Consider the following 12,357-nt stretch of genomic DNA (forward strand, 5'->3'; position numbering starts at 1 on the left):
TAAAACAAATCATGACAGAAAGCCTGCTCATTAAAACACTTCAAATTTCTCCTACGAATAAAACGTGGGTTTGTTTTAGGAACCGTAGTATTTCTAACAGCAACAACAGCACAATGGTCACTTAAATCATTACAAAAAAACACCAAGCGCAGAATATTTATGTGGAACATTTGTCCATATCAAATGAATCAGGGTAGATTGATCTGGGCATTTCAGATTTGGGCCAGTGGGTGAGTTAATCAACTGGGTAAGATTCATAGAATTACAAAACATTTTTAAATCATCAGACACCGGCTTTAACCAACACCAGTTGAGATCACCAATCAAGATCATTTCACTGTAAAGAAGTTTAGACATAAGGTTAATCAGAGAAGAAAATGCATCACCGAGAGCAGAAAGGGGTCTATAACAGCCAATCACAGTTATAGAGAGCAGAGGGGGGTCTATAACAGCCAATCACAGTTATAGAGAGCAGAGGGGGGTCTATAACAGCCAATCACAGTTATAGAGAGCAGAGGGGGGTCTATAACAGCCAATCACAGTTATAGAGAGCAGAGGGGGGTCTATAACAGCCAATCACAGTTATAGAGAGCAGAGGGGGGTCTATAACAGCCAATCACAGTTATAGAGAGCAGAGGGGGGTCTATAACAGCCAATCACAGTTATAGAGAGCAGAGGGGGGTCTATAACAGCCAATCACAGTTATAGAGAGCAAAGGGGGGTCTATAACAGCCAATCACAGTTATAGAGAGCAGAGGGGGGTCTATAACAGCCAATCACAGTTATAGAGAGGAGAGGGGGATCGGTAACAGCCAATCACAGTTGTAGAGAGCAGAGGGGGGTCTGTAACAGCCAATCACAGTTGTAGAGAGGCCTTTTGAAACCTCAATATTCAAAGCAAGAAATTCCAACTGTTTACAAATAGTTTCAGACTTTGCCACACTTACAGGGAATCTAGTTTTTACATATGTAGCCACACCCCCACCTTACTTAACCCGATCAGTGCGATAAACATTGTAACCACTTATACAAATAAGACTGACTGACCCAAACTTAAGGAAAGCTTTGACTCAGTGAGCATAGCCTTGCTATTGAGAGCCGTAGGCAGACCTGGCTCTCAAGAGAAGACAGGCTATGTGCACACTGTCCACAAAATGAGGTGGAAACTGAGCTGCACTTCCTAACCTCCTGCCCCAATTTTTGACTATATTAGAGACACATATTTCCCTCAGATTACACAGACACACAAAGAATTAGAAAACAAACCCAATTTTGATGAACTCCCATATCTACTGGGTGAAATACCACAGTGTGCCATCACAGCAGCAAGATGTGTCACCTGTTGCTACAACCAGTGAAGGAACAAACACCATTGCAAATACAATCCATATTTCAGTTTATTTATTTTCCCTTTTGTACTTTAACCAGTTGAACATCGTTACAACACCGTATATAGACATCATATGACATTTTTCCTTTGGAACTTTTGTGAGTGTAATGTTTACCTTTCACTTTTATTTTTTATTTTTCACTTTTGTTTATCTATTTCACTTGCTTTGGCAATGTTAAGATATGTTTCCCCATGCCAATAAAACCCTTAGAATTGAATAATATAATAATAATCAGCCACTACAAACGTCAGCTGACTTTAGCCACTGCTAGCTAACAATCAGTGGAAGTCGCAGAGGCAACAGAGCAAACCTTTTATTTTTTAAATATATTTTATTTAAATTACAGGTTGCCTTAAACTGCAGTCAGAGATTAGCGCCAGCAATCTGATAACCTGTACCTGGCTTTGTGTTTATTAGTCATAGAATTACATACATACAGTCCTGAAAATTATAATTGAATTAAATGAAATCTATAACTGTAAAAATATATCTGTGTTATTTGGTTGTCTCTTCTTTAACTTCCAGTGTTCCAGAACATCTGGTAAAAAGCATCACCTGGCAGACACTCCAGGCTGTCAACTTCTGTCATAAACAGAACGTAAGTGGTTTCTCCGTCGTTCCTCTACCCAAACCGCTGTTTCACTAGCATTCCAGTCTCCTGGCTGCCCAGACGTTACTCTTTCACTGAGACACAACAAACCGCCACGGGCCCCTTTTTTAACAGTCAAGCTGCACAGCCAAAGTCCGGATATGGAGTGTATTCATTATTGCACACCGTTGCAAAATGTTTTAGAACAGAAAAAAAAAAGTGTTTCTCATTGGACAAATTCGGGTAGTTCCCTACCACTTTTGGCCCGTTTGTTTCTGTTTGGTTCCTAGTGAATACACCTGCCTGATCTGCTGCATGTCTTCTCTAGTCTGGCAAAGTACTGTCTTCTCTAGCCTGGCAAAGTACCGTCTTCTCTAGCCTGGCAAAGTCCCGTCTTCTCCAGCCTGGCAAAGTCCCGTCTTCTCCAGCCTGGCAAAGTCCCGTCTTCTCTAGCCTGGCAAAGTCCCGTCTTCTCTAGCCTGGCAATGTCCCGTCTTCTCTAGCCTGGCAATGTCCCGTCTTCTCTAGCCTGGCAAAGTACCGCCTTCTCTAGCCTGGCAAAGTATCGCCTTCTCTAGCCTGGCAAAGTCCCGTCTTCTCTAGCCTGGCAAAGTCCCGTCTTCTCTAGCCTGGCAAAGTCCCGTCTTCTCTAGCCTGGCAAAGTCCCGTCTTCTCTAGCCTGGCAAAGTCCCGTCTTCTCTAGCCTGGCAAAGTCCCGTCTTCTCTAGCCTGGCAAAGTCCCGTCTTCTCTAGCCTGGCAAAGTCCCGTCTTCTCTAGCCTGGCAAAGTCCCGTCTTCTCTAGCCTGGCAAAGTCCCGTCTTCTCTAGCCTGGCAAAGTCCCGTCTTCTCTAGCCTGGCAAAGTACCGTCTTCTCTAGCCTGGCAAAGTACCGTCTTCTCTAGCCTGGCAAAGTACCGTCTTCTCTAGCCTGGCAAAGTCCCGTCTTCTCTAGCCTGGCAAAGTCCCGTCTTCTCTAGCCTGGCAAAGTACCGTTTTCTCTAGCCTGGCAAAGTCCCGTCTTCTCTAGCCTGGCAAAGTACTGTCTTCTCTAGCCTGGCAAAGTCCCGTCTTCTCTAGCCTGGCAAAGTCCCGTCTTCGCTAGCCTGGCAAAGTCCCGTCTTCTCTAGCCTGGCAAAGTCCCGTCTTCTCTAGCCTGGCAAAGTCCCGTCTTCTCTACACTGGCAAAGTCCCGTCTTCTCTACCCTGGCAAAGTCCCGTCTTCTCTACCCTGGCAAAGTCCCGTCTTCTCTAGCCTGGCAAAGTCCCGTCTTCTCTACCCTGGCAAAGTCCCGTCTTCTCTACCCTGGCAAAGTCCCGTCTTCTCTAGCCTGGCAAAGTCCCGTCTTCTCTAGCCTGGCGAAGTACCGCCTTCTCTAGCCTGGCAAAGTCCCGGATCTGTTTGTGCTGCCTTGTCACATCGTAACAGTGTAACATAGCCTGGTCCCAGGTCTGTTTGTGTTGTCTTGTTAATGATTTGCTTGACAATGACCATAGGAGTTGGCAAGACGGGACACAACAGCCTGGAAACCTCTTCTCGCGTATAGATCAACAACCATACAAGACCACCACATGATCAGCTGTAGTTGAATGAAAAATCCGCCCTGGCTGGCACTGTTAAACAACTAACGTTTTGGTTGTTGTCTCCTGCAGTGCATCCACAGAGACGTGAAGCCCGAGAATATCCTCATCACTAAACAGCAGGTCATTAAGCTCTGTGACTTCGGATTCGCCAGGATCCTCAGTAAGTCATTTTTTATTTATTTATGTCCCAAATGGCATCCTAATCACTATAAAGTGCTAAACATGTTTACTATGATCCATAGGGTTCTGGTCAAATGTAGTGCACTATGTAGGGAATATAGTATTATTTGGTACACCGTCATTATGAGACTCCTTCCCTGTATGTTGTAGTGCTACTGTACTGTTACTGTTTCTGTAGGTCTACTGCCACCTGGTGGACTCCTGTTGTAATACCACTGTCTTAACTTTCTGCCATCACATCACCATTGAAATCAACACTCATTCCATTTCTTACCAATTCTTTCCTCCTAAACAGAGTCTTGTATCTAACAGCTTCCAGACTCGTGTGTGTTTTTTGGGGGGGAATAACACAAGACAGTAAAAATATGAATTTTTGATTCACTTTGAACGATGAAGTGATATTTATTCTGTTCTGTTCTACCCTATACCATTATATTCAAACTATCTGTCTATGTTGTGTAAAGCCTGCTTATAATGCATTATAACCATATTATATTAAATGCATTATACCATGCAGGCTTTAAGTCTTGTTCCTAAACAGAGATGCGTATCGATCTGTCCCTGCAGCCGGTCCATGTGACTACTACACAGACTATGTGGCAACGCGATGGTACCGGGCCCCTGAGCTGCTAGTGGGTGATACTCAGTATGGAGCCCCTGTTGATGTCTGGGCGCTGGGCTGTGTCTTCTCTGAGCTGCTCTCTGGCATCCCCCTCTGGCCCGGCAAGTCAGACATGGATCAGCTCTACCTCATCAGGAAGACACTGGGTAAGTGGGATTAATATAGCTTGGGTGTCCAAAATGGCACCCTATTCCCTTCATAGTGCACTACTGTTGGCACCCTATTCCCTTCATAGTGCAGCACTACTGTTGGCACCCTATTCCCTTCATAGTGCCCTACTGTTGGCACCCTATTCCCTTCATAGGCACTACTGTTGACCAGAGCCTGGAAATAGGGTGCTGTTTAAGACACAATCAATGTTTCAGCTAGTGACGTGTTATAACAGCTAGTGACGTGTTATAACAGCTAGTGACGCGTTATAACAGTTAGTGACGCGTTATAACAGCTAGTGACGCGTTATAACAGTTAGTGACGCGTTATAACAGTTAGTGACGCGTTATAACAGTTAGTGACACGTTATAACAGTTAGTGACGAGTTATAAGTTAGTGATGTTATAACAGTTAGTGACGCGTTATAACAGTTAGTGACGCGTTATAACAGTTAGTGACGCGTTATAACAGTTAGTGACGCGTTATAACAGTTAGTGATGCGTTATAACAGTTAGTGACATGTTATAACAGTTAGTGACGTGTTATGACAGTTAGTGACGCGTTATAACAGTTAGTAACGCGTTATAACAGTTAGTGACGCGTTATAACAGTTAGTGACGCGTTATAACAGTTAGTGACGCGTTATAACAGTTAGTGATGCGTTATAACAGTTAGTGACGAGTTATAAGTTAGTGATGTTAGAACAGTTAGTTGTTTCACCAGTTAGTTCAGGAAAAGGACAGTACCCTTTATTATCAGTAAACATGAGCTCCTCTGCCTGAGCACAATGACCAAAAAGCACCTCCCATATGACCAACGAGCACTTCCCATATGACCAACGAGCACCTCCCATATGACCAACAAGCACCTCCCATATGACCAACGAGCACCTCCCATATGACCAACAAGCACCTCCCATATGACCAACGAGCACCTCCCATATGACCAACGAGCACTTCCCATATGACCAACGAGCACTTCCCATATGACCAACGAGCACCTCCCATATGACCAACAAGCCCCTCCCATATGACCAACAAGCACCTCCCATATGACCAACAATGTCAAATGTAATGTAAAATACAAGGCTGTCGTCAGTGTCACATTACGTTCACCTGTTCCGGTGTGTTAGGTAAAGGAGAGAAGTAAGAGCTTTGTCTGTATGTCTGTCTGTGTTTCTGTCTGTGTATCTGTCTGTCTGTCTGTCTGTGTGTCTGTCTGTCTGTGTGTCTGTCTGTGTGTCTGTGTTTCTGTCTGTCTGTCTGTGTTTCTGTCTGTCTGTCTGTGTGTCTGTCTGTCTGTGTTTCTGTGTGTCTGCAGGAGACCTGATCCCCCGCCACCAGCAGGTATTCAGTAAGAACCAGTTCTTCAGTGGAGTCTGCATCCCAGAGCCTCAGGAAATGGTGAGAACAAACATATAATGATGATTCATCTACCAAAACGTTAAACAAATCAGTTTAAAATATCTTGAGGAGCGTACTGTATTCCAGGGTTCCCTACTGGCGGCCCGTTTGAGCTTCCCGTGGTCAACTTGAAGTCTACAAATGATTTGTAATTATGTTCCTGCCCTCTGACCATCCTCTCCGGCTGAATCTAGTTGATGATCCCTGCCGTATCTATATCTATCAAATCAGCGTTTATTTGTTGTATACAACGGAGTATAAACTGTGCAATGAAATGCTTACTCTCTGCCTCAAAACACTGCGTAAATTATCAAAAGGGTCCAAAACAATTATACACAATAAGGCATCCTTTATCATCCAATAGGAATCTCTGGAACTGAAATACCCCAACCTGTCATATCAAGCACTGAGTCTGATGAAGGTATGCCTGTCTATCCAGCCATTCACCTGCTGGCAATTTGTGTGGTAAAAATATCTGGTTCTCTAAATGAAATGAACGATCTCTCATTTAATGGTCTCTGATGTTTTATTAGCAAATATTCATTCCCCTCATCCCTTCCCTAAATGACCTTTGCCCCCCTGACCCCAGGGCTGCCTGCGTATGGACCCGTCGGAGCGGCTGGCCTGTGAGCAGCTTCTGGAGCACCCGTACTTCGACAGCCAACGGGAGGAGAGCGAGAGCACCGACCGCTCCACCAAGAAGAGGTCACGCCTCCTGCCCCGCAAACACCTCCCACCTGGGGTCAGTATGTTTCTTCACGTTAAACAGCCGGTCCCAATTCACTCCCTACCCTCTTTCCTCTTGGCTCTAACCCTTCAATGTCTGTTAGATCTGTAAGGTGGAACTTGGAAGCAATAAGGTGGAAGCTTCATGCAAATTGGGACCAGCTGTCAGAGATGGCAAAATGCTGTACAAACAATTGAAGGTGTCTACACGATGCAGTACATCCTCTGTCATTTTTGTATTCTCTTCCATGAAGATGATATATTGTCGCTCTTCCAACTGCATTAACACACTCTTGTTTCCTTTCGTCTCTCTAGTATTTGCCTCAGCTCACCAGCAGCAGTATCTTCCCAGCTCTGGACAACAAGAAGTACTATACCAACCTGAGGAAATTTAACTACCACTTCCCTAACATCTAAATCCACCATTTTGGATCGGAAATTCAACTACCACTTCCCTAACATTTAAACCAAACAGTTTAGATCTGAATGGTCCAGTCGCACATTCATCAACATTTACCGTGTTCACGGTGCTAGTTAGAACTAGGAAACTGAAATGTCCCAACTTGCTGTAGTTTTTAGACGTGTCGCGGGACATTTCTGAATTTCCTAGTTCCGACTAGCACGTGAACACGGCAATATTCTGGTCAGCTCAGGAACCAGGAAGTGAATCACAACGTGGAAGGACCAGGGTCTTGTGATGTCATTCTATGCACTATGTAAACTTTTTCTTCTTTTTTTTTCTACTGAAAGACAATTTTATTATGTGGTGTTGCCTCCATTGAAGGCGTATTTTGTACATCTATATAATGACAAGGAGCAGCCTAGTGCTCAGCTGGTAGATTGAGGTCGTCTTTCAGGCAGACTGCGTTGCATGTTGTCACGTCAATCGACTGTGCCGGTCGGGCACCAGATTGCTGCTATAACATATGTGGTTGATCTGACAGGGAAAATACCTATCCCAGACATTGTGAGATCTGGCATGCGTCTGCAGCGTAGTCAACCTGGGAACACAGACAGATACTTGTGTAGAACAGAGGGAGTACCATAGCCTACTGCCTTGACTGGTTTTGCCAAATGTTATTTGTTTGTGTTTAAAAAAAAAAATAATGAGCGAGACAGTTGACATTTTTTTGGTAGTGAATTGATTTGCATTTTGTTAAAAATATTGATTGATTTTCTCAGAAGTAGCTTTGAGTCATTTGTAAAGAGGAGAAATGTAACAGAAGGTGAAAGGTCAGCTCGGCTTTATTTTATTGGACAGAAATTGTTCATTAGCAATTGTCTGAAATGATCAGATCAGCCTCAACGTAGCTGTGGATTGAATACAGTAAGGTTTCTATTCAGTCTGGATCTCTGAAGCGATGTGCACTGAACAGGAATATGCATGTAAAGTGTTCGTTTCATGAGCTGAAATAAAAGATCCCAGAAATGTTCCATATGCACAAAAAGCTTATTTCTCTCAAATTTTGGGCACAAATTTAGTTTACATCCCTGTTAGTGAGCATTTCTCCTTTGCCAAGATAACCCAACATGATCATTACACAGGTGCACCTTGTGCTGGGGAGAACAAAAAAAAAAACTCTAAAGGTTTGTCACAACACAATGCCACAGAGGTCTCAAGTTGAGGGAGTGTGCAATTGGCATGCTAACTGCAGGAATGTCCAGCAGAGCTGTTGACAGAGAATTTAATGTTAATTTCTCTACCTCCGTCGTTTTAGAGAATTTGGAAGTACGGCCAACCGCAGACCACGCGAGTGACAACGTTGTGAACAGAGTTCCCCATGGTAGCGGTGAGGTTATGGTATGGGCAGGCATAAGCTACGAACATAATTGCAATGTGAATACACAGAGATAGCGTGACAAGAGCCTGAGGCCCATTGTTGTGCCATTCATCCGCCCCCATCACCTCATGTTAATGCACGGCTATATGTCACAAGGATCTGTACACAATTCCTGGAGGCTGAAATTGTCTGTTCTTCCATGACCTGTATACTTCCCAGACATGTCACCCATTGAGCATGTTTGGGATGCTCTGGATTGATGTGTACGACAGCGCGTTCCAGTTCCCGCAACTTTACACAGCCATTAAAGAGGAGTGGGACAACATTCCACAATTAACAGCCTGATCATCTCTATGTGAAGGAGATGTGTTGTGCTGCATGATGCACATGGTGGTCAGGTTTCTGACCCAATTCCCAACCTTTAAATTGTATTTAAGGTGACCACCAGTCATATTTAATCCATAGATTAGAGCCTAATTAATTTAAAATTGACTGACTTCCTTATATGAACTGTAACTAAAATTGTTGCGTTCAGTATAAATGTAATTTCTGATGGAGCTGACGTCGGCAGCTCTTACTGAGGATCCAGTCGCCACAAACATTACCTTCTGAATTTAAATCCCACTGTAACGCCGAAATTCCACCTTACGGATTGAATAGAGCCCGAATACATTTATATTTAAACATAGTAATGATTAAAATCAAATAGACACCTAGAAGTCTTCTGACGGCAGTGTAACTCTTGGACATGTTACAAAATGCCAAATTAAATCAATCATTTATTAAAACTAATGAATCAATTCAATGAAATCCTCAGCCTTGTTACAGTCTATGTACTTTTTTAATGAAGTCATATTTAATAAACATTAAGGAAAACAATTCCTGTCATACGTATGTTTTGGAGTCAATACCAATAAAGTCCAGTTGAAAACATGTTGCGATAATAATCTAATTTGTCCCGTGTCCCACTAGCCTGGTCCCAGATGTGTTGGTGCAGTCTTGCCAACTCCTATGCCAATGACCATAACCCATAGGAGTAGGCCATAGGAGGCCATGGTGAGACGGCACTAACAGATCTGGGACCAGGGTCGTATTCACTAGAAACCAAACAGGGGAGGGGGGAAAAAAAAGGGGGACCAAAACATTGAGTCAAATTTTCATTGCAAAACACTTTACTATGTGCTACAATGTGTTGCTACAAGACAACGTGCATATTCTGGTCGTCATGACACTACCCACTGTGCCGGACTGGTCCTCTGTGTCCGTCAGTCACAGCCTGTGGTTGTGGGTTCATCCTCAGTCTGTCAGACCAGGTCCAGCTCTATGTCCAGCCCAGGTAGAGCTGTCTGGAGTCTCTCTACGGTCTTCTCCTTCTCTACCACGCCTGGCAGATCACTGAGGTACAGATGCTCTAGACTCCTGGGAGATAGCGTGTATATTTAGTTTGACTAATATAGTCAAGTCACCATGGAGACTGGTCATGAGAAAAGCCTTGTGCCGGAACGTCAACATGAAAACAGCCTCCGCCTATAACCCCACCTTGTTGTTTTTTTTCTATAGCTTCGGGGGATCAATAGCCACATATTTTTAAACTCGTTGGCATATAGTACAGCCACACTACCATAATGATGTTCCCAGGCACAGTAGCAGACCCACCTGAGTTTATGCAGGGCGATGATACCCTTGGCATATAGTACAGCCACACTACCATAATTATGTTCCCAGGCACAGTAGCAGACCCACCTGAGTTTATGCAGAGCGATGACACCCTTGTCAGTCACGTTCCCACAGGAGACCACCTCCATCTTGTACAGGCTGGCCTGTAGGTTCCCTATGGTGCTTATTCTCTCTAAGCAGGCATCCTCTATGTACATACTCTTGTTGAGTTTGAGCTCTTCGACATGCTCTAGTCCATCTAGGGAAGGGAAACATTGAATTCAACGTACATTTAATTTTAGCAGCTTGGTCCCAGATCTGATTGTGCTATATTGCCAACTCTTATGGTCAGTGTGGAGCAGGCAGAAAGCCTAGTGGTTAGAGCGTTGGGCCAGTAACCGAAAGGTTGCTAGATCGAATCCCCGAGCTGACAAGGTAAAAATCTGTTGTTTTGCCCCTGAGCAAGGCAGTTAACCCACTGTTCCTAGGTCGTCATGGTAAATAAGAATTTGTTCTTAACCGACTTGCCTAGTTAAATAAATGGTTAAATAAATAAAATAAATTGTCATGACAACAAGTCACAGGATGTTGCAATACAGGATAAAGATCTGCGACCAGGCTACAGAGGGTTCCATCGAGGTTTCTCTGAGCCCAGTGCTAAGCATGCCAGACCAGGCCGGGCAGGGTGACAGACAGTGTTCTCAGTCTCTCTTTCTGGTGTAAAACATCCTGCTCTCTTGCGTCACTCATCAGGTAAACAGTCTGGAAGACACTAACTTTCACCCTCACCTCTTAACACGCCCAGGTGTCGGATTGTATGGGATTAGCTGAACATTAGAGTCAGCCATTTGGAACTGAAATCTTTCGCTTGTTAAAAATACAGAATTCTATTCGCCCCCCCCCGGAGGGCATGCAATGCTTAAATTAAAAGTGAATAATTGATATAATAGAAGACTGTCTTTTAATAAATTGATTTGTATTTAGTCAAAGTCACTAGAACAAGACATTTGTGTCTTGTGTCAGATTGTAAACACAAAATTGAGTTGCTGCTCAGCATAATCACCATATCTGGTTCTGAGAATAGTGAGACCTCTGCCACAGGGTTTCACCTCACCGTCGAGGGGATAGAGAGACACGAACACCAAAAAAAAGGTTTTGGAGATCGGAAGGCTGCATTGGATAACGTACCCAGGTGATCGAAGCCTTTGTACATGATGCAAGAGTCTGTGGCGTCGATGCCCTGGATCTTGTATCGTCCCAGAGGGCCGGTGGGCAGGCCGTTGTAGTCGTGTTGCCAACGGTCGAACCCCTGGAACCTCACCTTGGCACCGCACCTTGTCAGCCACTCTGCAGCAGCACGGTCTGGGCCCACCGCCTTGATACGCTCATAGTCAACTCTGGTGACAAGAATGCAACTACTGGTAATACATTATTACAAATACATAATGGATATAGTCATTACTACCTCCGCTATATTGTGGTCCACTGAGTAAACTATTAGTACATTACTAATCTATCACTAATACATCACTCTGGATAAGAGTGTCTGATAAAATGGTAAATATTCTGTTAGCTAAAGTGTAATATTAGATGCTGTTGGTCAGGACTGATGATTGTATCACTCACTTGTTGAAGACAGCATTGAGCCATCCCCAGAACGGTCTGCTGCCCTCATGTGTTTTCTGTGAGGAGAGAACGGCCTGCAGTGCTGGCTTGGACAGCAGCCTCATATCGTCAGGTCTGAAAAGACATTACATAGTATTATAATTACTGCGACAGCAGCTTCATACCGTGTAATGTCTTTCAGACCTGAACATATACGTTGAGGGGTGTCATCTCTAATGTAAGACTGATGGGCTTTTTAAAATGCGTGTCAAATTTTTTTTTACCATCGAAACACTCATTTAGAATGATGTCTAAACACTGAATCACGTTGCTTCGATCCAGAAAGGTTAGCTAAATTAATCCAAGATCAACTGTGTTACAAAGCATTACCTAATAGCTGCAGACAGTAACCAATGGGCGTATGATAATGAAGCACCACGCAAGACACAAATAAACACAATTTGCTTAAAAAAAACAAAACGTTCTAAGCAATCAAGATGTGTGAGATTTTATTCGTTGAGGTAATGTTGCTGATAATTCACTTACCTTGTCAGTTCGCTATTGTATTTACATGATGAACATGTCTGCAGTGTTCTAACCTTTAACCCGTTACGTACGAGAGACGCGCCTTGCCATTGGCTCCTCAAAGTGGGTGAAGGGTCAAAGGGGCGG

At 43.8% G+C, this 12,357-nt stretch overlaps 2 protein-coding genes across 3 annotated transcripts in view; one reads left to right on the forward strand and one right to left on the reverse strand.

Moving 5' to 3' along the window:
• LOC139375447 (cyclin dependent kinase like 1 (CDC2 related kinase)) overlaps positions 1 to 8,091 on the forward strand; it is a 25,935-nt gene extending 17,844 nt beyond the window's left edge. The window contains exons 4-11 of one of the 2 annotated variants that reach the window (XM_071117242.1): positions 1,917 to 1,989; positions 3,632 to 3,722; positions 4,310 to 4,510; positions 5,835 to 5,917; positions 6,282 to 6,338; positions 6,507 to 6,659; positions 6,748 to 6,843; positions 6,959 to 8,091. In XM_071117242.1, the coding sequence (XP_070973343.1) occupies positions 1,917 to 1,989; positions 3,632 to 3,722; positions 4,310 to 4,510; positions 5,835 to 5,917; positions 6,282 to 6,338; positions 6,507 to 6,659; positions 6,748 to 6,843; positions 6,959 to 7,060 (856 nt within the window). In that variant the 3' untranslated portion in view covers positions 7,061 to 8,091. The remainder of the gene's footprint in view (positions 1 to 1,916; positions 1,990 to 3,631; positions 3,723 to 4,309; positions 4,511 to 5,834; positions 5,918 to 6,281; positions 6,339 to 6,506; positions 6,660 to 6,747; positions 6,844 to 6,958) is intronic. The other variant, XM_071117243.1, reaches the window with a different exon arrangement.
• LOC139375448 (distal membrane arm assembly component 2 like) lies at positions 8,036 to 12,296 on the reverse strand. The gene is made up of 5 exons (XM_071117244.1): positions 12,232 to 12,296; positions 11,707 to 11,820; positions 11,269 to 11,477; positions 10,168 to 10,339; positions 8,036 to 9,843 (listed from the first exon to the last, which is right to left on the reverse strand). Exons 2-5 carry the CDS (start codon positions 11,808 to 11,810, stop codon positions 9,729 to 9,731), a joined length of 600 nt encoding a protein of 199 aa, XP_070973345.1. The 5' UTR covers positions 11,811 to 11,820; positions 12,232 to 12,296; the 3' UTR covers positions 8,036 to 9,728.
• Between the last annotated feature and the right edge of the window lie 61 nt (positions 12,297 to 12,357).

The sequence above is a fragment of the Oncorhynchus clarkii genome, chromosome 19 (genome assembly GCF_045791955.1).
Source record: "Oncorhynchus clarkii lewisi isolate Uvic-CL-2024 chromosome 19, UVic_Ocla_1.0, whole genome shotgun sequence".
NCBI lineage: Eukaryota > Metazoa > Chordata > Actinopteri > Salmoniformes > Salmonidae > Oncorhynchus > Oncorhynchus clarkii.